The sequence below is a fragment of the Epithele typhae genome, assembly GCF_022376455.1.
Source record: "Epithele typhae strain CBS 203.58 chromosome Unknown BXZ73scaffold_25, whole genome shotgun sequence".
In the NCBI taxonomy this organism is placed as follows: Eukaryota; Fungi; Basidiomycota; class Agaricomycetes; order Polyporales; family Epitheliaceae; genus Epithele; species Epithele typhae.
In genome coordinates this window covers 393,257-416,015 of record NW_025954216.1, presented here as the reverse complement: position 1 = coordinate 416,015, position 22,759 = coordinate 393,257, and the positions used below count along the sequence as shown (strand labels likewise).

The 22,759-nt window shown below is 59.0% G+C and overlaps 10 protein-coding genes across 10 annotated transcripts; 5 read left to right on the top strand and 5 right to left on the bottom strand.

The window, feature by feature from the left end:
• Positions 1-309: 309 nt before the first annotated feature.
• BXZ73DRAFT_101626 (uncharacterized protein) lies at positions 310-2,291 on the top strand (the record flags this gene model as incomplete). The annotated part of the gene is made up of 4 exons (XM_048014963.1): positions 310-519; positions 568-972; positions 1,024-1,146; positions 1,206-2,291. The coding sequence occupies 4 exons, from the start codon at positions 310-312 to the stop codon at positions 2,289-2,291; spliced, it is 1,824 nt and encodes a 607-aa protein (XP_047877781.1).
• A 1,309-nt stretch (positions 2,292-3,600) lies between these two features.
• BXZ73DRAFT_90136 (GroES-like protein) lies at positions 3,601-4,834 on the bottom strand (the record flags this gene model as incomplete). Its single annotated transcript, XM_048025520.1, has 5 exons — positions 3,601-3,845; positions 3,906-4,216; positions 4,273-4,427; positions 4,472-4,637; positions 4,704-4,834. 5 exons carry the CDS (start codon positions 4,832-4,834, stop codon positions 3,601-3,603), a joined length of 1,008 nt encoding a protein of 335 aa, XP_047877780.1.
• Positions 4,835-5,365: 531 nt separating this feature from the next.
• On the bottom strand, positions 5,366-7,426 carry BXZ73DRAFT_90135 (uncharacterized protein; the record flags this gene model as incomplete). The annotated part of the gene is made up of 12 exons (XM_048025519.1): positions 5,366-5,424; positions 5,473-5,556; positions 5,676-5,776; positions 5,859-5,975; positions 6,037-6,260; positions 6,327-6,389; positions 6,519-6,550; positions 6,612-6,740; positions 6,794-6,995; positions 7,056-7,118; positions 7,168-7,235; positions 7,297-7,426. 12 exons carry the CDS (start codon positions 7,424-7,426, stop codon positions 5,366-5,368), a joined length of 1,272 nt encoding a protein of 423 aa, XP_047877779.1.
• A 320-nt stretch (positions 7,427-7,746) lies between these two features.
• Positions 7,747-8,946, top strand: BXZ73DRAFT_3833 (uncharacterized protein; the record flags this gene model as incomplete). The annotated part of the gene is made up of 1 exon (XM_048018167.1): positions 7,747-8,946. A coding segment is annotated over one exon (1,200 nt), but the record flags the coding sequence as incomplete, so codon positions are not given.
• Positions 8,947-9,591: 645 nt separating this feature from the next.
• On the bottom strand, positions 9,592-12,174 carry BXZ73DRAFT_90134 (glutamate-tRNA ligase; the record flags this gene model as incomplete). The annotated part of the gene is made up of 8 exons (XM_048025518.1): positions 9,592-9,690; positions 9,750-10,338; positions 10,390-10,830; positions 10,881-11,248; positions 11,298-11,521; positions 11,581-11,694; positions 11,753-11,915; positions 11,965-12,174. 8 exons carry the CDS (start codon positions 12,172-12,174, stop codon positions 9,592-9,594), a joined length of 2,208 nt encoding a protein of 735 aa, XP_047877777.1.
• A 245-nt stretch (positions 12,175-12,419) lies between these two features.
• Positions 12,420-13,511, top strand: BXZ73DRAFT_47100 (Metallo-dependent phosphatase; the record flags this gene model as incomplete). The annotated part of the gene is made up of 5 exons (XM_048019813.1): positions 12,420-12,730; positions 12,783-12,804; positions 12,856-12,927; positions 12,987-13,115; positions 13,170-13,511. The coding sequence occupies 5 exons, from the start codon at positions 12,420-12,422 to the stop codon at positions 13,509-13,511; spliced, it is 876 nt and encodes a 291-aa protein (XP_047877776.1).
• Positions 13,512-13,705: 194 nt separating this feature from the next.
• Positions 13,706-14,756, top strand: BXZ73DRAFT_47141 (uncharacterized protein; the record flags this gene model as incomplete). Its single annotated transcript, XM_048019821.1, has 2 exons — positions 13,706-14,390; positions 14,446-14,756. The coding sequence occupies 2 exons, from the start codon at positions 13,706-13,708 to the stop codon at positions 14,754-14,756; spliced, it is 996 nt and encodes a 331-aa protein (XP_047877775.1).
• A 1,013-nt stretch (positions 14,757-15,769) lies between these two features.
• On the bottom strand, positions 15,770-17,332 carry BXZ73DRAFT_101621 (nucleotide-diphospho-sugar transferase; the record flags this gene model as incomplete). The annotated part of the gene is made up of 6 exons (XM_048014962.1): positions 15,770-15,914; positions 15,983-16,188; positions 16,263-16,782; positions 16,877-17,043; positions 17,097-17,229; positions 17,283-17,332. 6 exons carry the CDS (start codon positions 17,330-17,332, stop codon positions 15,770-15,772), a joined length of 1,221 nt encoding a protein of 406 aa, XP_047877774.1.
• Positions 17,333-17,526: 194 nt separating this feature from the next.
• BXZ73DRAFT_90130 (uncharacterized protein) lies at positions 17,527-20,445 on the bottom strand (the record flags this gene model as incomplete). The annotated part of the gene is made up of 12 exons (XM_048025516.1): positions 17,527-17,814; positions 17,875-17,958; positions 18,010-18,114; positions 18,173-18,315; positions 18,371-18,604; positions 18,631-18,690; positions 18,751-18,852; positions 18,904-19,039; positions 19,090-19,364; positions 19,415-19,510; positions 19,561-19,682; positions 19,739-20,445. The coding sequence occupies 12 exons, from the start codon at positions 20,443-20,445 to the stop codon at positions 17,527-17,529; spliced, it is 2,352 nt and encodes a 783-aa protein (XP_047877773.1).
• Positions 20,446-20,848: 403 nt separating this feature from the next.
• On the top strand, positions 20,849-22,487 carry BXZ73DRAFT_101619 (NAD(P)-binding protein; the record flags this gene model as incomplete). The annotated part of the gene is made up of 7 exons (XM_048014961.1): positions 20,849-21,022; positions 21,093-21,159; positions 21,225-21,334; positions 21,358-21,533; positions 21,744-21,937; positions 22,005-22,149; positions 22,223-22,487. 7 exons carry the CDS (start codon positions 20,849-20,851, stop codon positions 22,485-22,487), a joined length of 1,131 nt encoding a protein of 376 aa, XP_047877772.1.
• Between the last annotated feature and the right edge of the window lie 272 nt (positions 22,488-22,759).

The following is a 22,759-nucleotide window of genomic DNA, read 5'->3' as shown; positions in this document are numbered from 1 at the left end:
CACTCCTGCTACTGGTCTCTTCCGCTCTGACATTGATTCCTACAGAGCGAAGATGACATCCGTTGCTTTGCCATGGCACTCTGGCGGCTGGCCATCGGCGAGTCGGCGAATCGGCGAGAAGCGAGCAAGAGGCTGGCCAGAGAGAGGCTGGCCAGAGAGCGATCGTCCTGTCAGCCCCGTCCAGAGCCTATGTAAAGCCCTCGGACGCGACTACAAGCCCCATCGCTCCTCTCCCTTGAACTTCCACCATCTGCGCTACCCTGCGCCTCCTGCGTTACCTCACGCTACTACCACCAGCCTTCAGCCATCATGCTTGCCTATCTCCCCCTTCACCCACTCCCTTCCGCCCTCGCCCCACCTAACCCGCTCGTCCGCAAGCTCGCCATCATGAACGAGGGACGCCCACTCAGGTCCTCAGTCGACGGCAGCGAGGAGCGCATGGCAAAGAGACGCAGAGGGGAACCCACCCCAGGCCTCGTGAACAAGAAGCGCGTCCGGTACCAAGGCCCTGCAGCTCAGGTTCGTTCTGCTCCGCTGGCCCCGCCCGTTACTGACGCGTCCCTCCAGCTCCGCGAGTGGTTCCTCCGCTACACCCGCGACTGGATCCTCAACGACAGCCAAGATGGCGTGTTCGAGTTCACCTTCACCTGCCCCGTCGCGTTCTTTGGCGTCGCTCCCGCGGTTCCTCAAGCGTTCGTCCTGCGCAGCGTTCGCCCGCCGGTCCGTCCCCACCGCAAGTCCTTCCCGCACTATGGTCCTTCGCTCGCGTACGTCAAGGCGAAGGACGTGGTCGCGGACATCAAAGCGTGCAAGAAGCGTCGACTTCATCGCGACCGGCAGCGCAAGGCTCGCACGCTCGGGGCTCAGAAGCCGGACCGCGCGCAGGCCATCCTATGCGATGCGACCGAGGAGGAGACCGTGGACCGCATGGCGGTTGTCGACGAGGACGTGACGATGTCGACCGCGACCGACGTGCGTCCCTCTTGTCTCGTCGCGAATCCAGCCACTGACATTGTCCTGTAGCTGCAGCTCGAGGACGCACGGGACATGCTGTCATCCCTCACGCTCAACGAGGCAGACGATGTCCCCATGGCGTACGAGGAGAACCCGGCAGCAGGCGTCGAGCCTCCCAAGTCAGCGGCCGCGGTGCGTCTTCTCTTGCGCTTGTTGCTCCCTGGCGTCGCTCTTACGCTGTGCTATCCCAGTCCGTGCCTGTCCATAAGGCTTGCCCTCATGTCCAAGCCGTGCCTCAGCCCATGGCCTTCACGCTCCCTCCCCCTGCCGCCATCAACGCTGCGAAGCCCGTCATCGTTCCCGACGAGCCCAAAACCGCCGCGGCCGCCGAGGAGCCCAAGGCCAACGTCGTTGTGGAGGGACCCAAGGCCACCACCCCCGTTGTCCAGAAGCCCAAGGTCGTCGTCGTCGTCGTCATTGTCGACAAGCCCAATTCCGATACTGTTGAGGAGACCAAGGCCAACACTGTCCTCGAAGAGCCACAGGTCGTCGCCGCTACCCAGGAGCCAGAGGCCGCTGCCGCCAATGAACCCCATGTGGCGGCCGCCGCTGGAGAACCCCAGCCCGCCGCCGCCGAGGAGACACCGACTGTCGCTGCTACCGGAGACCCTGTCGCCAACGAGCCCTCCGCCTCCACCGCGTACTCGTTCAAGCCCGCAGCCGCCATCCCTCGGTCCACATCCGTCCTCAGCGACCTCACCGTGGCTGACGTCGACACCACCGTCGACAACAGCAGTGGCAGCAGCAACAGCAGCCTCACCAGTGCCGACCTCTACGCCTGTGGAGGCTGGAGCGGCGACAACTGGGACGTCCTGGCCACTTCGACTCCCCCGCGCGGTGCTTGCACTCCTCTCCATCAGCTCATGGCCTCGCTCACGCTCTGCGACGCGCCGGAGAGCGACGTGGCATCCCTCGCCGGTGCTGAGGCCGACGTCTTCGGACCCAAGCTGTCTGCCAAGGCCACCAGCGGCGTCGCCTCTTCATGTTCGTGGGAGGCCTCCATGAGCTTCACTCAGGTGATCTCGTCTCTCGCGTCCTCTTCTGCGACGTCTTCGCACCGTCCAGCGATCGGGTCCTCGGCCGGCGCATCCTCGTCCTCTTCGCCGCCTCAGGTCCAGGAGGCGGAAGAGGAAGGGACGAAGGCGGAGGTCGACGACGACATCTGGTACGAGACCGTGGAGGTCATGGTCGGGATCGTCGAGGAGGTCGAGGACGAGGACGAGGTCTGGCACGACGCTTCCGAGGTCTTTGATGACGTTGTCGTCGAGGTCCTCTAGAGCGCTCCTTTGGCTTCGAGAACACCCGCCGCCTGGGACACACTCGCTCGCTCAACACAAGGCTGTCTCGTCGCCACATCGACCTGTCGCTCCATCTGTCACGACCTCTGCGATGACTCTTGTCGCCATCCCGCAAGTAGTCGCGTTTCATCAAGCCGTCTCATGCATTTTGACATTCCTCGGACTTCTCTCGCACTCGGGTTCTTCGACGACTACATCTGGGCATCTCATCTTTCTCTCAACTCCATCTCTTCTCGGTGCAAGATTTCAAGACTCGCGGTTGCTTCCGCACCACGCCATTCCTTGGTACACATTCTTTTGCAAAACAATCACTAGACGACAGCGCGGCTCCATCTCGATCTCCTTCCATCTCGATCTCATCTTGGGTTCTCGGTCTCCTGCATCATTTTCTCTGCGATCTCTTTCGATATATCTTGGATTCGACGACATGGCATACGACATCAGCTGCAACATCATATTCTCGCAAGACTTCTCTACTCGACATCATCACCACATCTGCATCGATACCCTGCCCCCGGTTATACCCTCAAGTCCGATATACCTCGATTCCCATCTCGCTGCATCGCCTCTCTAGGCCCTTTACTCCCTAATCTCCAGATCTTCGGCTTCGGCTCCCAGCTGACGGATGTCCGTCGTGGTGAGTCGATCTCATCGCTGCGCCTAGTCGCTTCTCGACTAATGCCACCTTCGCAGATGTCGCGCGAGCCTTACACGGTTCCAGACCTCACGAAGACACATCCTCAACGCTCACGACCCGTTCGGCTCGTTCTCCGCTCCGCCGCGGCCGAGCCTCCCTTTCCGTGTCATCTCACTGTCGCCCGACTGCGCCTCACACGTTCGCGTGCTCAGGGCCTGTCGACGGCTTCCAGATGATGCGCCGCTAAATTCAGAAAATCGTTATACACCGAGGTGCTGTGATGGCTGTACTCACGATGATGATGTACGCGGTCGCACGCAGAGAGGTGTCTGATCTAATTGTAAACCATTAGTACGAAAAAATCTAATCTCAATAGATATCTGTCCCCTACTATTTCCTTGCCCGCCATGCACCCTTTCGACTGAGCGGACGCCGGACTGCGTTTAGCCGAACATAATGGGTTTCGAGTCAGTCATAATACATAAGTAAGCTCCTCCGGAGCTCATGAAGATCGACATTATCATGCCCCACTGCGCCGTTCAACTCTGGCGGGCGTGGCTGCCCCTGCTGCCAGGTATGCAATCCGTCATTTATATCGTGACCACCTAGACTTACACACGCAACGCTCATAGATCGCATTGACTGCTTGCCTCAAATCCGAAACACGACCTTCTCCCCGCTTGCCTTTCCTTCCTTGAGGTAGTCCAGCCCATCTGGGATCGCGTCCAAGCCGCCCTCCCACATCTTCACGGGCAGCGGTCTGATCCCACCCTCACCCACCAACTCCGGGAGCACTTCCAAGAACCTGGCCATCTCCTCGCGGTCTTCCGGCACAGCGGACCAAGCCTTGTCCCCCCACGTCCAATCGCGCCCCAACGCCGTGTACAGCAGCAAGTCTGCGCACCCACAGCACCCCATCAGCACCGGACCCCCTCAGAACGAAAGTATGGACGCACAATCATGCTCGACCTCGGCGCGGTCCGCAGCCTCGCAGTCGACAGGGAGGATGTGCAACACCTTGCCGCCAGTGGGGCGCACGACCGCGACGCACGTCGCCTGCGCGCGCGCGTCGCCGATCGTGTCGTACGCGAGCGCGATCGCGTCACCCGCCGCGGCCTTGACCAGTGCGATGACGTCCGGGTCGCGGTGGTCGAACACGGCGTCGGCGCCGAAGCCGCGCACGAGCTCGTGGTTGTGCGGGGACGCGGTCGCGACGACCCTGTACCCCGAGAGCGCGGCGAGCTGGACGCGGAGAGGCCGACGCCCGCTGCAGGCCCCACCCCACGGCGTCAGCGCACGGTCCACCCTCGTTGAAAGCGCGACTCACAGCTGCCCCCGTGCACGTACACCCACTGCTCGCCCTCGGCCTGCGCGGGCGGGTACGCGAGCGCGAGGTGCGCGCGCGCGTACAGGCCCAGCGCAGCCGTCCAGAACGCGCAGCCCATCGCGGCCGCCTCCGCGTCCGAGATCGCGCACGCCTCTTCGGGGGGCACGGGCCAGACGAGGTCCGCGGCGCCTTGACATACTCGGCGAACGCGCCGCCGTCTGCGTGTGTCCCGCCCATCGTGAAGCCGGCGACGCGCATGCCGAGCGCGCGCGAGGCGGGCACGGCGGGGCCGGCGCAGACGACGGTGCCAGCGAAGTCGCAGCCTACGACGGTGCCCGGCGGGCGCGCCCGCTCGAGAGCACTGGAGCGGAGGCGGACGGGTCAGCGCACCGGCTGGGAGCGGGTGCGGCAAGGGCGCGAGGCGTACGCACTCTTCCAGTCGGTGGGGTTGAGCGCGACGGCGGAGACCTTGACGAGGACGTCGGTGTCGGCGAGCTTGGCGGGCACGGGGAAGTCCTGCACGGAGACGCCCTTCTTGGTCACGACGAGGGCGCGCATCGTCGTGGTCGTCGGCGCGCCGGGCGCGAGCGTCGATGGGCCCGACCGGACGCGGGCGTCGTGGAGATTACGTGGTATTGGGGGCGGGCCTGCATGTTTCGGGCGACAAACCTGCGTGGAGGACGCGGGGTGCCCGACTTCCGGGCAGATTGCGTAGTGCGCGCCATAAGGTGCTAAGGGAGAGGAACTTGGTGGTGATGGTGGCAGACGGCGGTCGTCTATATACTGCCACTTATTCTCAGCATTTGGAACTCTCGCACAACCCGAATCAGTCCGCATCGCGAACCGCAGCCAACCCTGTTTGGAATGTCCGCCGGACTGGCCCTTGTTCGACCTCGATCCGTCTCGATCACTGAAGTACTGTGCCCATCTCCCCGCATTCCCATCTCGCCACTACGTCTTCTCGCCCAATCTTCCAAGAAGGCCGCGCTTCGTCCGCTAGCGTTACACAGAAACAATAAGATTCGTATTATACAAATAATATACACCTCGCCAGCAACGACAGCGACGAAACTGGCACTTCATGTCATCCTAAATGAGGGCTTGGCTCGCGCACGAGAAGGGTCCGGAGAACTGTCCGTTGCGGTATCCTGGCGACGTGTCGTTTCTGAAGACCGAGTACATGACCCCTTACTCACCCTGGATGATGCCGAGGATGCTTGCGTACAACCCCGCAACCATGATGAACGCTGCCATCTGTGCATGGCTCAGCACGTGCGCATCTACAGGGAATGAGGGACAGTATCCTACCAGAATTATGCCAAACCAGAACACAGACTTCAGCTTCTGTTTCGTGGTCGTCCATCGAGTCCCGGGGGGTTCAAGTGGAACCAGAAAATACCCGAGATGCCGTACGTAAACCAGCTACATGTGATCCACAAGTCAGTTCGCTGGGGATCCTCAAAAGGAGGCATCTGCACCTGCCAAAGATCGAGCTGATAACTCCAAGCAGGTCGTTGAAGAACGGAATCCTGAGATGCCGATCAATCGGTGAACCTGTGCAAGCAAAACTGATCCTGCTCACAGCTCTGCGATGATGAACGCAGCCGTCCAGATCGCGGCACAGATGCCAATCCAGGTCAGCCAGCCGGTCCAGGAGTGCGACGTCATGTGCCGCGAAGTATAACCTTTACGGCGGAATCTGCGCACAATATGGAATGAGCATCTGGAATGACATGACGTCCTCGGTGGCCGCCACTCACATGCGGACGAACACTAGCTTTGCGCAGACATGACCGCCTATTACACCTGCGATCACGATCGTAGGCAGCGCTACGCCATACGCAACCTTACGAAGAGTAACTCCGGTGTTACCCAGCGCTGGCGAAACAGTGTTTTCGCCAGTGAAGGAGTAGATGGCAACTCCGACGATCAAGTAGATAGTCGTGTCCGCGATTTGCAGCATGTATAGCGCCTTGGGGAAGTCCTGTGAAATCATATTGATCAGACGACTGTAGAAGGTTCGACAGTGCAGCAGAGGGAGCCCACATACTTCGGGCTTCCTCATTTCTGCTATGAAGGTGAAGAACGCAATCTGGCCACCATACGCAAACATCTGGATTATATAGTCAATATATGCGCAAGTATTTGGAAAAAATGGTGCTTACGATGTTAGTCACAGCCAAGAACGCCTGGGCAAAGGGCAGATGCACGGTGATGGTGACAGTCCCCGTGTGGCCGCGACTCCGACCCCAATCATGGTGATAAGAACCGAACCTATAGGTTCCAAGTTGATATCAGCCCATGTTCATAAGGGTCAGAGTTTCACGAGGCGCACCCAGGATCGAGATGAACGACACCACACTCAGATAGGATATGCCATTCAGTGTCCGGGGAATGGTCAACAGAAGACAGATGATCGCCGTCACGGCCGCCCAAAGGATGGAACAGGACGCGCCGTCGGTGACTGCGAGGACAGCACCAGTCAGCAGAGCCGCCCGTCAATGAGAATGAGCTCACTTGTGTCGAAAGCGATGAGTCCTGTGAGGACATGGCTCCCGCAGTAGAAAACGAGGAAGAGGACCTGCGCCGCTCCCAGCACTTCGCGCCCTACGGGGCCGGCGAGGATCTCGCCTGCATCGGCCATGTTGTGGACATGGGGATATCGCAGCTTGAAGGAGCCAAAGATATATCCCGTCGCAGTTGCGATCGCTCCCAAGCCCTGTGATGAAATGAAGTATCAGCATAAGTCCCCAACGGGTGAGTTGAGTGGGCGTCTTACGACGACGAGGAAGCATCCTGCGACCATGCCCACGGTTGCGAACACGGAGGGGATGGAAAGAAGCTGGGATGAGGTCAGACATCCCATCCTCGGGTGTAATGCAATAACATACCCCCAAGGATACCGTCGCCGCGAGCATGAGTGCCGCCACCTTCCACCAGACCATGGTGCGGTATTTAACTGAACACGAACGGGTGGTTGAACACCACGCACACGCAAAAAGGAAATGAACGATACTCACTGGCGGCATTCTCATAATCCTCGCCGTAGACGTCAGAAGACTTGACCTTGGACCCCTTGTCGTTCCCCAACTGGTCTCTGTTGCAGCTACTCCGCTGCACTAGATGTTGGTCGTCTCCGGGAGTGCTCATAGCTTGTGCGTGTTGGGTGGTCGTTCAAACGTCGACGTCTCTGTAGCCAGAGACCCGCATGCGCGAGGAGGGTTGAAAAAGGCCATTGCTTGGTCTGCAGCGATGGATTTATGGCATCAGTCGCGGGCGGGGTGGGCCCAGTGGGGAGAGGGGGTAGGAGCGCAGGGGAAGGAGGTCATCCCGTGCACGTCGGCGGACGCTCTTCTCACGGGTACCACAGGTCAGTAACCCCTGATATCGCCAACTCATGTCTTTGCCTCTTGCAGTCTTCCCACTACCTCCCGATGGAATCACTCGACGGTATAACGGTCGCGGCGTCGCCATTCGACCAGCCGTCTGTTGACCTGATCCTTCGTTCTTCGGGGCATGTCTACTTCCACGTCCATCGCGCCATCCTCACCCAAGCATCCCCTGTCTTTGCCGACATGTTTTCCATCCCTCAACCTTCTACCGCCCCTCAGAGCGATCACCCTCCTGTCGTCGATGTATCTGAGACAGAGGAGACCTTGCGCTGTTTACTCCTTCTCTGCTACCCCTTGAACAAGCCCCACATGGAGTCCCTGCAAGACGTCGAGCCGGTGCTAATGGCAGCAATCAAATACGACATGGAGTGGCCTCTCTCCTTCCTGTCGGACCGCCTTCAGTCTGCAATCGCCGACCATCCTCTGCGAGTGTGGGCCATCGCGTGCCGGGCAGGTCTCGCAGGTATTGCTCAACAGGCTGCAGCAACCATGAAGGCCCCTCAGGCTAGTACAGAGACCATGACGGCAAGCATCAGAACTCATCTTCAGGCCGAAGGGTTGGGTGTCCTCGATCGGATTGGTGCTGGGACCTACTATCGCCTACGCGAATATCTCCGTTCCCCTTCCTCCTCCTGCGTCTTCACGATTCTACCCGTCCCATCCACCGTCCCACCCCCTGCCACCGTTAAGAGCCCCTCTTCCACTCCCTCCTCCCTGGACATCACCCCCAGCTTCATCACCCCCGACTTGCCAGTCGACATCACCCTCAAATGCTCGGATAATGTCCGGGTGAAAACGCACAAGCTCATGCTCGTCGTCCACATGCCAAAGAATCCTCACATTGTGCAGGTCGAGGACGGAGGCACCGTCGAAATCCACTTCCCTTCGCAGACCGTCGTCGACTTGCTTCGTGTATGCTACCTGACTGAAGTGGGGCTGCCTTTAACTCTTGACCGCATCGCTCGCGCTCTGGAAGCCTCTCAAAGTTTGGGCATGGACGGCGTCGCAGCAGCGCTACACCGTCGATGGAAGGAGAAGGCGGCCTCGTCCCCCGTGGCGGCTTTCTTTGCCGCCGCGGCCCACGAACTTGACTCCGACTACATCCACGACACGGCAAGATCTACTCTGAGAGCTAAGATCCTCGGCCTGTACGTGAAGCAAATGGAGGACGTTGCTGCGCTGGTGTATCATCATCTACTGCAATACCACCATGACGCCTCTCTGGCGGTCGACGGCGTGCTGGAGAAGAAGCAAGACGCTTTTCGTAGCGACACGTTCAAGCTGATGGATAGCCCCAAATTCAGCGAGTTCTTGGCGGTCTTTGTCAGTGTTTTCGTTTGTATGGAGCCAGTCCACTCGAAGCTCCGTTCCGGGCACCGAGCCCCTGCGGCGAGCATCAAGGATCTCGATTTTCGCGTGTTGCTGCACGCGAGTGCGCGGCTCGGGCCTGATATCAGTCGAAGAAGACTTAGCAAGTATCTGGATTTAGTGCAAAGACTGCAATATACGTTGCAACCCGCGATTGACGTTGCATTGTCACAAGTACGTGGGTCATCGTTATCGTAATACCTCTCACGTCTGTTCTTAACCACGATGTGTAGGTCAAATTCAAACTGTAAATCTAGTCAGCGCTCACTGGGTCTTGTCACGTTTAATTGTTGTAATATGGAACGTCGTGTTGAAATGCTAGACATCAGTGCTCCCACCATTACGCGTGTGAGAGCTCTTTTGTATTGAAGTGCTGCATCCCACTTCCGCCACGCTGGACTTACTCACGTTGTGCACCAAGACTCTTACGACTCCTGTGTTAGTATACCGTGCTAATTGTTTACTCCCGCATTTTCCGGTAAGACTACAGGACTAAGTACTTCTAGTTGACTTCTAAATGCTACAGTATCAATACATCACACAACACATTGGATTCTACGAGTCGTACACACTGTCCACCTTGTACATCTTGGTCTCCACTGGAGTCTTGAGGGTGGCGTCTCCGTAGACCTTGTCGATCTTGTACATCGTGGTCTCCACGGGCGTGTCGCTCCCCGGGCTCGCTTTTCAGTCCCCTTCGGCTCGGCCTTCACAACGGGCGCCGCCGCCTTGCTCGCGATGCTCGCCGCGCGGCCGTCGGGGATGTTGATGAACTCGTACCTGCCGCTCTCGGCGACGCCGTCGAAGATGTAGTACCCCTTGCGCTCGAACTGGATGATGTCGCCCTTCTTGAGCTCCTTGATGTTCGCGTCCGCGAGCGCGTCCTCGCGGAACTCGGACACGGGCGTGACAAAGTCCTTCACGTCGTCGTTCTCCTCCAGCTTCTTCTTCGTGATGAGGTAGTCGTAGTCGAGCAGCGTTGTGGGCACGAGGGCGCCGGCGGGCTGTGCGAGCCACGTCACCTTCTTCTTCGTCTTCCGGAAGTCGCCGTCGAGATGGAGGTCCATCTCGAGCGCGGTGATCGCACCAGAGCCGTCCTTGGACTTCGTGCGCACGATGGCGTTGCCCCAGTCCATGAGCGTGATCTCCTCGTTGTCGTCGAAGGAGACCACGTCCTCTTGCTCGATAAAGATCTGCGAGGAGTAGACTGTCGTCTTCTCGCCCACCTCGGGGTTCTTCTTGTGCTTGGGGACGCTCTTGGTCTCAGGCGCGACGGGGCCGCCCTTGATCGTAACGGGCACACTGCGAGATCGGTTGGTTACATAACATGTACTCTCTGATCAGAAGACTCACAGGTTCTTGCTAGAGAGTGCCCAAAAGCGAGGAGCAATGGGGTCGATAACCTTCTTGTTGAGTGTCCAGATAGTATCCCATTCCAGCGAGACGATAGCCTGAGAGGGACCTTGCGCCAACATGAACTGACGCAGGGCCTCCACCGTGAGACCACGGCGACGAACGCCGCGTACGGTAGGGAAGCGAGGATCGTCCCAGCCGCGCACGAAGCCGCTATCCACGAACCAGTGGAGTTTGCGTTTGGAGAGGAGTGTGTAGATGAAGTTGAGGCGACTGAAGTCCCAGATGTGGACCGGGCGGAGGTTGAGAGCCTCAATCATCCACTGGTACTGTGGGTTGCGGTCGCGGTACTCGTTCGTACGGAGGGCGTGTGTGACGCCCTCGTGTGAGTCTACGATGGGGCAAGCGAAGTCATAAGTGGGATAAATTTTCCACTTGTCCCTGACAGTAAACATCAGCATGGGCTCATGGATCCTCAGAATATGTCTCACCCTGTGCGGTGGTGAGGGAGCACGTTCACGCGATAGATGACGGGATCGCGCAGAGCTTTGTTTGGGTTGTCGACGCTCATTTTCGCGCGGACACACCACCTCTTGCCCTCGTCGCTCCCGATCTTCATCTCAGCAAAGTGCTTAAGGTTGTCCTCGATGCTGTCATCGCGGTGCTTTGATGCGATACCGTCCATACGCTCCTTGCGCATCTGCTCCTGCTCGGTATCGTCGGCGTACGCCTTCCCGAGCTTGATCATCTGAACAGCATCCTCGTACAGCTTGTCAAAGTAGTCCGACGTATGTGTGACCCTATCGCCGTGGACCTCAAGCAGGGCCAGGTCCTCGAGGATGGTTTCCTCGAACTCGGTCTAAGAGTACGTTAATATACGCGCACAATCGGTTGACATGAGGACCCACCCGCTCTTTCGAAGGGTTGGTGTCATCAAACCGGATGATCATCTTGCCCTTGTACATCCTGGCGAAGTACTGGTTGAGCATTGCAGCCTTGGCGTGGCCGATATGCAGGTAGCCGCTAGGCTCGGGAGGGAAGCGAGTGACAACCTCGCCCTCCTTTGCGTTCTGCAGACCAAGCGCGAAGGATGCCGCAGTTTTGTTGGAGCGCGCCTTCGCAGACTTCGCCTCTGCATGTCAGGGGAATGGTCGGTCAGGTTTCTTCATCGCAAAAGGACAGTCGACGTACCAGCCAAGCCCACGATGACAGCCTGTGTTGACTCAAGAGATTCAATGTGAGAGTACCACCGCAGAAGATGTGGGTGCTTGTTGTTCTTGAGGAGACCCACGATCTTCACGCTCCCTGCAACGTTTCGCGATCGGTCGCACGAGAGCCCCAGATATTCAGTCATTGTGCTTACCCTTGAGAGCGCCCCAGACCATAAGATCGGCGGCAGTGACATCGTGCCCAACAAGGAAGGTGCGGAAGGCGAGATAATCGTCCAGGGAATCTAGCGCGGCCGTAATCTCAGGGAAGGCAGTGACGGTGGGCAGTGACTTGGCCAGCGCGAAGTAGGCAGAGGACTGCGTTGCTCGTGAGACTACTATGGGGCTCACAGGACATGCTGCGCACCTTTGCACTGTCCTCTGCCAAGCCTCCTGCTTTTGCGAGAGCTTGTACGATCTCATCTTCGGCGACGATCTTGGAGCCATCGAGCTCGAGCGTAACTTGGGGGGCGGCGATGTCGAAGTCGAGGGTCGCTTTGCCCGTGTAAGTCGCGGCAGCGGCAGCGCCCCAAGGGAAAGGGGAGGCGACTGGGGATAGAGTGAGCACGCCAGCCATGGTGATAGAGCAAAGAAGAGACGAGGCGGACCTCACACGCCGCAAAAACGCGAAGAGTGAGTCGAGTCGATTGAGTCGTCCTACTATCTCATCTAATCTCCCGGATGGCAGTGTCCGACACCGCCGTGGCCTGTCCTCCGACTCGTCCACAAGCGCTTCCGCTGTCCCATAAGTCTCCGCTACCAACCACATCATGGCTCACACGCTTCCCTCTCCTGCTCGCCCCGGATACTTCCTTCACCACCATGCTCTTGGACTTCGTGCGCGGTAGCTCTTCGCACTTTCGTCCGTCACCTCGCTCGACTTCAGCACCGGCTCTCGAGGAGGCACAGAAAGCGGCCGTGGTTCACGACACCTACGACTTGGACGACCCGCCGACGCATCCTGGCAATGGCTGGACACGCTTCGTCTGTATCTCCGACAACCACTCTGACCTCTGTCGTGTCCCCGACGGCGATGTATTGCTTCATGCTGGTGATCTGACCAAACACGGTACTTGGAAGGACCTGGATATTACGTTGCAATGGCTCAAATCTCTGCCCCACCGGGCGAAGTTGTATGTCCACCGCGTCCTCATTGTGTCATACACACGCTGAATACACGTGTAGCGTCATAGCGGGTAACCATGATGTGGGCAAGGTTCTTCGTAGTATTCTCTCACATATGCTGAGCCCCGATTAGCTCTGCCTTGATGCCCAATACAAGGAAAACGGCTCTCTGCGTCCAATCAAACCTCGGCGTCTCGACGACAAGGTGACTTGCGGATACTGAATGCTATAAAATGTGAAGCTGAATCGTTGGGAGGGTATTAGGACATCACAACCGCGCAGACCCGCATTCGCAGCAGAGCTACGCGCAAAGCTGGAATTACCTACTTAGAGTATCAGTCTGCCACATATACTGCTCGAAGCGGGCGCACGTACACCATATACGGCTCACCGGTAAGTCATCTTTCCCCGTTGCTAGCATTCCTCCTCCTCATCACACCAGTGCAGGCTGCGCCGTTCTACTCGCTCGGGGCGTTCCAGTACGCCGACTCAGGAGCCCAGGTCGTCTGTGACCAAATTCCTGCAGGAACACATATTCTCATGACTCATACCCCTCCTCTTGGTATCTGCGACCTCACTAAACGCAACAAGAATGCTGGATGCCCTGTGCTCGCCGAACGCCTCACCCGCGACGATCTCAAAAGCTGCAGGCTACATGTTTTCGGTCACATTCACGAAGCACGCGGAGCCACGTTGATTGGACAGTCTGAAGACACTCCATGCAGGGTGTCGGTTAATGCATCACTCCCAGCCCTCCAACTTCCCATAATTGTCGACCTTCAAGATTGATTGTCTTCGTATATCTACATCATCTCATGTATCACGAACTCTCAGCGACCATATACCCCCATATACCCCCGCCACGATCAAGTGGTGAGCTTTTGTCACGTGTCCTCCCGGCATCTTCTTGAGTTGACGTGGGCACAGCCCTCCACAGGGTGCATATAATACCCGCACCCGGGACGCTTGCGTTGCAAGCCGCGATGGAAATACTCCCACCCGAGCTCCTCCTGTACATCTTCTCTCTCGCTGCCACTGATGGTGGTCCAACGTCACGCTCTCTCGCTTTGGTTTCTACATATATCCACGCTGCCTCTACGCCTGTTCGGTTTCATACTGTCGCACTCAATGGACATCCCGCGCAACTGAGGACGTTCTTCTCCCATCTAGACGCGGAACGCGCTCGTAGCCTCGACTCTCCTCCACTCGTTCGCGGCCTGTACGTCAAGTGCATCAACGGTCCCCATGAGCCCGTTCAGCGACAACAGGGTGTCATGTCCACACACGATCCGAAGCGGACGGATTTTACTCAAGCAGACGAAGAGCAGTACTGCGCTCTCATCACATCCCTCCTCAACGAGGTTGCGCCTACCCTCGACACTCTTACGATTTCATTTCAAACCCCCTTCCTCAGCACACGCGTCCCTCTGCCGACATTGTTCCCGAGGTTGCGGGAGCTCTCCGTGGTCGGCACCTATTCTTCATTCTTCGATACCACACACTTCCCTTCTCTCCAGCGCCTCTCCCATCGCGGCGTGACCGACCAAGTCCTCCGCCTACCATCCTTCATCGCGCTAGCTCCAAACCTCACCCATCTTCGTCTCTCCCACTTCCGCGCTGAGAGCGTGGAGGGCGTCTTCGATGCCGATCAACCAAGCCCGGAGTCCGGTGAGGCGCTTGCAATCTCGTTCTCCCCAACGTCACTGATCCTTCGGTACGGCAGCCCCCGAGACCAGGGCACCCCCGCGGTCGTGGAAGATGAAGAAGATCATCCTCCAACCCGACCCGCCCATAGGTCTGATGTGCGGGTTCGGGTTCGCGCAACGCCGAAGCTTCCTCGAGCAGCTCGAGCAGAAGATCGTGGGCGCAAGTGTGCCGGTGTACCTCGTCCCGCCCCCTCAAAGATGGAATACGGAACTGGACGCGGAGCAGATACTGCTGGAGTGGAAGGAGCGCATGGAAGGGGGCGTCGGCGGTTGGAGCATACGGAAGGCTTGGGCAGGGCCGCGTGGGCGACCTAAATGGGCTTGGTAGCGAGAGCCCGCTCGGATTCCCCGTCAAGACATTGCCAGAATTCATCCTGCACTGTCGGATTTCCGCTCATGGTTTATTTGCATGCCTCTCAGTACCTCTGTGAACGACGGCCATGTCTGCCCAATCTCGCGTTGATCCCCCTTGCGCCAACAGCGGAATTCGAAGTTCGCGCACACGCCCTTGTTCTGGCGTTTGTTGGTGTGCGTCTTCGCCTTCACGAGCTCAGAGTGGGTTCAACGTCGCAGCCAGCAACGTCAATATGCCCACACAGGTACTACAGAATACAGAGAATGCATACAAGTCTATAGATCCCATGAAGAATAAAAGGAGTACTCGACCCCCGTTCCACGTCCACATCTTCTCTCCGTGTCTCCCTCACAACATGAAAATTGGCTCACTCGTTATGGACGAACCTCTCCCCACACCGGCTCCACCCCAGAGCCTGCACTGGCAAAGGCACGCGCCAGAACTAGGCTGGCGACCTTGACTCATGTGTTGTATAGGAAGCCAGCGCTCGAGACATCATCAACCCACCCACGCCGTTCGCCATAATATGAATGGTGTAGATGTACGTGCCGTTACAACTCAGGTCCATGATCCTGACACTGGCTCTGGACAAATATCGGACACCGTCGCGGCCGTATGTAGCTTTACGTTTGGCCCCATGGACCATGCCTTGTCTCTTCGTGTGCGTCCGATATCACGGGCGGAACGACAGGAAGGAATGGACGGAGGAAGGAGGACGCAGGGGGCGAACTGGTGGGCGGGATCGTACTCCGCGATCGCCGCCGCCTGCATATGTCCTACCGTGTGGTCGCTATCTCGTGCTCGTCTCGCACGCCCGCTGCGACACGACATAATACAGATCTTGGATGCTTAAGAACCCGTAGTTGAAAAGGGAAGGCCATCGTGTGAGTTCCGTGCATGGTTTGGCGTCTGCACAGATGGAAGTCTTCACCAGCAACAGAGAGAGTGAAAGCTTTTTTTGAATAATAATGCAAAGAGTCATCGACCTACAAGTGGATAGCATAGCGTACGACGTGCAACGAGGGCCGTTCGAGAGCGCAGCGCAAAGCAGAGGAGCACACACCACCACCCACCCGGGTCCTCACGCCCATGGTCCCCGGTATGTCCGACAGCAACATGCACGCCTCCAGCCTGTCCCCATAGCGTGTATACGTCCCCGCCCACGCCTTCGCCCACAGCTCCATCTCCTCCCTAAACACCCCCCAAACTCCGCCCCGCGCCGCCTCGCGTTCGCCTCGAGCTCGCGCATCGGCACAAGCGCGTAGTTCTTGTTGTCCCGCGTGAACGGCTTGACCATCGTGTAGTGCACGACCCGGAGCTCGTCGCGGATGCCCTCCCAGAGCGCCCTGCTGCGCTTCTTGATCGCCAGGTTCCCGTTGTACGCGTACGGGAGCCGGAGGACGTCCTTGGCGTAGTAACGTTCAGGAACGCCTGCTCGGCCTCGTGCTTCGCGTACGGCGCGCTCGCGAGCATGCCCACGAACTCCCTGAAGCGCGCCGAGTCCGGGCGGAGGAGGAGCACGCCGGCGTTGAAGTGGATGCTGAACCCCTTGCGGTCCGGGTACACGTCCGGGACGGCGGCGAGGTCGTACGGGAGCGCGAAGAGCTCGTCGAAGTTGCGGAGCGCGAGGGTGTCGGCGTCGAGGTAGACGACGGCGTCGGCGCGGAGGGCGTCGAGCTCCCAGAGGCGGAGCTTGGTGTACTGGTCGAGGAAGTGGGGGAAGACGCCCTTGCCGTCGTTCGGGGGCGGGATGCGCGCGACGGGGTGTGGGGTGAAGCCGGTGGTGCGCGCGATGCAGAGGCCGCGCGGGGAGACCTGGGCGGGGATGTAGAGCATCAGCAGCCGGGCGGTGGTGTCGAGGCGGGAGAGCGAGTCGCCGAGGGCGGCGACGGCGGTGGCGAACTCGTCGGTGTAGAAACCGGTGGCTATGACGTTGCCCGAGGCGTGTATTGGGTCGTCTAACGCGAGGGCGGCGGCGTTCACGAGTGTGTGGTTGTGTCTGGACGCACGGGGTCAGCACATGTGCTGCGGTTCGGGGCCCTGGACGATGCACTTGCGAAACAAAGGCGCAAGAGCAGAGTGCGAGTACTTACAATGACGTCCAGTTGTCAAACACGAGGGGTTTTGGCCATGTTACGAGGGTGTAGATGAGGACGAAGGTATTTGACAAGACGGAGACGAGGATTATCCACACAAGCCATCCCCAATTCCGTGACCTGGAATCCACCCCGATGGTGTCCAGCGAGAGGCGAAGCTTGAGCTGCGCGGTGCGTTGCCAACTCCGCATTCGTGCGACGAGCGTGTCGTACGGACTGTGTCCGTGCATTCGTGGGCGTCCGTGATCGTGGGTGGACCGGGAGCGAGGGTGGGCGAACGGGCTCTCCGCGGGACCAGTGCGGGCCCGGGTGGAGAGAGAGGAGTGGGAATGAGTGGGGCTGGGCGAGGCCTGTGAAGCCGGGCTCAGTTAGGGGAGGGAGGAGAGGAAGGAGGACGGCGGACTGGGCGTGGTGGGGGCGGGACGAGGACGGGCGGAGGCGGGGGATCGCCATGGCAGGCCTGGCGGTGACCGCAGCGCAGCGCTGTCAATGAGCCGGGAGCGGTGTTGTGGGCGAAGCGAGGACGACGTCGGTGTTCAGTCCCCTTCTCCTCGATCCGGCACGCCATAGACGCCCATTCACGCACGGTCTCACTCGGCCAGGCCACTACCAAGCGACCGCCGTCCAATTAACACTGCTACCATGGGTTAGTCCGACTCGTCGTCATCTTCTTCCAACCCAACGCTCCCCACAACCTCGCTCCGCACCCCCTCCACCCCGCCGTATGGAGGTGGGTCCCGCGCCCACCGTCCCTCCAGCCAGTCGATCCGACAGAGCCCTGACGCAGTCCCAGACGCGACCAGCGACGCCCGCCCAAGCCCGTTTCCGTCGTTCCACACCACACGATGAACACCGACCTCGGGCGGCCAGGCCGAGGTGGTGTCTGCCCCGGGCGTCGCTCCGGCAGCGTGGCGAGCTTGCCGATTTTGAGTTTCCTGCGGACGCACGTGCCATCAGCACTCGGCGGTCGGTAATCGGGACAGAGAGAAACGGACTTGTGGCAGGAAGTTCTCGAGCATCCGGTACTCGCCCAGCGTGCGGCTGTAGTCCAGTTGGTAGATCTTGTGTTCCAAAAATGGCTATCGGCCGGGGATCAGGGCGACACAGCGGGAAGATGTACGTAGACTTACCACAAGACCACCTCTTCGAGTCGACCTCAGCGTGTTGGTAGTGAGCAGTGAGCCGTCGGTCGCGCCGATAGCAAGCTGTGGATGATGCTCGGAAGCCGCCAAGCTCTATCACGGCCGCAAGCATGAGCGTGACGCAAGACTCCACAGGCTTATTAGGACGTACCCATGCAGGCCCACCCGGTTCCAAGACAGTGTGTCCTCGCCCGAGCGTCACGGGCGAGAGCGAGTAGGCTTTGACCATGTTCTCGTGGTCTATAGTTATCGTGCTTCCCGAGTACGTCGAATAACACATCGCGGTGACCACATCTGTAAGGCGGTCGTCCATCAATCGCAGGTATAGAAGCGTCGAAGTGATGCTTACCGCGCGTCCGGTTGAGTACGACCCCAAGCATGTTCCGTATGTCGGTGACACTCTCCACACCATCGTATCCTCCGCTCGCGATGACAGTCGGGCTACCTCCTGTCACTTCTTTGCTGGCGTTGTATTCAGGGGTGCGAACCCAGGCGAGGCTACGAATTGCAGACTGGTGCGCGGTGAAATAATGAGTGGGGATTAGCGCTTCAATCAGCCAGTTGGACGTCAATGTTTGCTTTACTGCGGGCATGATGGCCAATGCTCACACCCAGTAAACCCAGGACCCATCCTCAGTGCCGCAGCGATATTGTAGACAGCAATGGAGCCTGTGAGAAGATGGCGTGGGGTTGTTAATGAAGTGAGTCTGTAAGAAGGGGCACACAAACCGTTGGCACAACCCGCAGCGACGAGTTCACTGTCAGCCCAGTCCATACACCACAGAGCAGTCTCCTCAAGCTCAATCCGAAGAATGGGTTGGGTGAGCTTGACTGTTGATCGCCGTCAATATCGAAAATTATTACACCAATGTGTAAACTCACCGAAAATCGGAGTATTGGCGGGATGATCGACCGCCAACTTGAGCGCGGTCGGGTCTGGAACGGTGTAAAACGAGAGAGAGCCGTCCCCGAAGGTTCCGGCAAGTATGCCCAACTTTCTCGGCGCGCCTTCGGGACCCTGAGGAAAAAGTGAGCCAGGTCTTCGCCAGGTAGATGTCCCACACCCACCGTGTTCGGATCTCCAGAAGGAAGAGGACACCACTTGACTTCAAAAGCTGGCCCACCGTCCACGCACAACACCATTTCACAGCACATCTCGCCACGATCGTCAGTAGAGCTCTGTCCGGCACTGTCTACGTCCATTGAATCGGTGTCTGTAGAGGGGCCTAGAGACCATATCTGGATGCACCCGGGACTTGGTCGCTGTATGCGCGAGCCAACGGTGGGGGAGTAGTCAACAGAGGGAAAGGGTGCGACAGCAATGAACTGTTTTTGACCATGATCTGCCCTATTGGTCAGGTCTATAATGGTGTGGCTTGGAAGGATGCCTCACGTTTTCGATCTTCTGGGTGTGTCGGGCACCAGTCAAGACCCCACACAGGACCTCCGGCGTTGAATACATGCGATTTGCTCTCCGAGAAGAAGTGCGCTGGAGATCAACCTTAGTATGCGAGCTCGCAAAGCATCCACTAGACGTACACATCTTGATTGCATCGAACACTTGTAGCTCTTGTCGCGCCTGCTTATTGAGTGGTCCAAATGAACATACAATTGGTGGCACAGGATTTCTGCCTTTATTTGGGAGAAATGGCAATGCATCCCTTGAGAAAGAGTGACCTGGTTAAACTCTCGCACATGTTGACTACATGGAACTTACTGCTGCGAGAGAACTTGGAACTCGCCCAGAGAGACGTCCGGATATACGCGTGGGCGTAGATCTGCTTCCGTGATTCGCGCGCCGCCGTGCGACTCCTTGAACCAACACCTGTCCTCGATTAGCTCCCAGAGAGGACCGGGGCCTGTGTTATACCCCCAAGACTTGTTGACGCGCTCCGCGATCAGGTTAGAGGCGCCCCATGCGCTAGTTTCCGCAAGATTTTCCGGTCCAAACACCGACGGCGGAGAGGCAAGCCGTTCGGCTCCGCCTTCTCTGCGATACAGTCCTGTAGAGCGATGTCGGTGATCCTTGTTGGGCAGCGGAGCATGGACTTGACGAGAGGAGGCGGATGCGAGGTTCGCAATCGACGGGGCTGCCTTCTTTGATGCCGCTTTCGTCCCCGCCTTCTTGCGTCGTGGAGCAGCGCTGATATATTCTTCATCGAGGACCGGTGCCTCGCGTGTCGACGCCTGGCGGCGCCGTTTTGAAGGGCCGGCTTCGTCATCCAACCCATCTTCCTCCGGGTCGAAGACCATTTCTTCATCTTCATCGTGGTGATCTTGCGCAGCTGCGTTATCGTCGAAGTCACTACCGCTGAGCTCGCTGTCAACATGATTCGAAGGACCGGCGTCGTCGTCGTCTTCTCCAAGACCTGCGAGCTCGGCGTAGTTCGGACGAGACTTCCTAGTCCGTAGTTGCCTAGACATCGTGACACATACAGAAGACCTAAAGATGTTCTGCGTTAAAGGTATGCATAAAGTGAGCATTAGTCCGCACCTAGGTGTATCACAGTCGCAACGAAGTTCGATCGGAGCTTTCACGGACTCTTTTTGTGAAGAAGACTGGAATTTCTCGGAAGCTGCGCCGTAGAAAAGCGCTGAAGAATCTCAAAAAAAACCTCTTCACTCCGCGCAGGCAAGGTCCGAAGTCTCGGGGGTGCTCGCCCTGTCCGATGGTGGTTGTGGTGAAAGTTGACCTTCTGGAAGCGCCCAGGATGACGGGGCCACGTGCGGTGCATGGCTCCGAGAAAGTCGGTGCTTGCCGGTCTTTCCCCACATCCCAGCAGACTGCGTTGACCAACATGACATTCGCTCCACTCTGTCGCAAGCAATGCCCCCTCCGCCACGGCTGCCCACCTCCGCGAAAGCTCTCGTAGTGCGCAAGTCTGCGAACCCCACAAAGCCCGTGTTCCACGACGCGGTGATCGAGACACGGCCCATCCCCGCGCTGAAGCCTGGAGAGCTACTGGTCAAGGTCAACGCTGTAGCGTTCAACCACAGAGACGTGAGTCCTTGTGCAGCGCTCGTCGAAAAGCTGTGAAGTTTGAACAGGCTACTTTGGGTCCGTTCCCCAGTCGTGGATCCGCAAGGGGCTGTATCCTGGCATTGGATTTGGAAACCCGTTCGGGACGGACGGTGCCGGTATGCTGCGCGCGACTTCGACGGCGGTTCTCCGAGCTCACGGGGGATTCTATGGCATGCGCCAGGTATTGTCGTCGCGGCAGCGGACGTGTCCGATCCCCTGCTCAACAAGCGCGTCTTCTTCAACCCCACGCGGGGCTGGATATCCGACCCCGACGCCCCGGAGACAACGCGAGTGGATCGTTCTCGCTTTTCGAGCCGTTCACTCACGCCATGGGGGGCAGCGTGACCGCGGTTGGGGCGTCCGCGTTCACGGCATTCGGCACGTTCGCCGAGTACGTCGTCGTCGAGCGCGAAGAGGTCCTCGAGACCCCGGCGCACCTCGACGACGTGCACGCTGCCGCGTGGCCGCTTGGAGGCCTCACTGCGTGGAGGTGCGTCTCTTCTCCCGACCGTGTGCAAGTTGGCGCAGCTCTCTCCGAACATGTGGACATCACTGGGCTTGAGTGTGAGGCCCGCACGCGCGTGGAGCTATCATGGTCTCCACTTGCTGTCTACGCCAGAAGGCGTGCTGCATCGGAGACTGTTGCGTCGAATGAAACAGATAGCACCGAATTATGCCCACTGACATCCGGAGGGCCCAGGGCAACGATGATCAACGGCGGCGTGGTGTCCGGGGACAACGTGCTCATAACGGGAGTCGGCGGCGGCGTCGCGCTGCTCGCCATGCAGCTCTGCGTCGCCCGCGGCGCAAACGTCTACGTGACGAGCGGGAGCCCGGAGAAGATCCGTCAAGCGGTCGAGCTCGGCGCGAAGGGCGGGGTGAGCTACAAAGACAGTGCGTCCCCATCCGCCTCTTCCGCCTCATCCGCGCGCGACGCTGACCGTCGCCGCGTGCAACGCAGACGGCTGGCCCACACACCTCCGGAAGCTGCTCGACCAGCACGGCGGCGGCCTGCTCAGCACCGTGATCGACTCCGCCGGCGGCGACATCATGACCAAGACCTCGCCCCTGCTCAAGCAAGGCGGTCGCGTCGTCGTCTACGGCATGTGCGTCCTATAGCTTCCCGGGCCTCATCCCTCCAGCTTCTCCATCCCTCCCCGCTCACCCAATCGCCCCCAGGCACGCGCACCCGGCGGTGACGATGACGATGCGCGAGGTGATGCGGAACCAGCGGATGCTCGGCTCGACGATGGGCTCCCGCGCGGACATGCGCGCCGCGACCGCCTTCCTCGCCGCGCACCGGCTCGTCCCCGCCGTCTCGCACGTGCTCGACGGGCTCGAGGCTGCCCGCGAAGGCTTCGACCTCCTCGAGCGCGGCGAGCAGTTTGGCAAGATCGTGCTCAGGATCGGGCGCGGCGCGGACGAAGCGAAGGCGATGTTGTAGGAGTGCGGCGTACGCCGTCGGGCGACGGTTCCACGCGGAATCCGGCATGCACAAGAGCGGTCCGTTCTAGTTGCATACGACGTATGTATGGCAAAACAAGAAGATATGTGCAGCGACAATGTGCAGACGAGGTAGATACATGATATCTGAGCAACATAAGGGTAGAGACCGTGGTCATGAAGTATGGAGGCATGTACAACGGATAAGATTGCAGGCATGGGGAATGACAACGGCAGACTTCGATCGAAGTGGTCCGTGAGACGGCCTTCCTT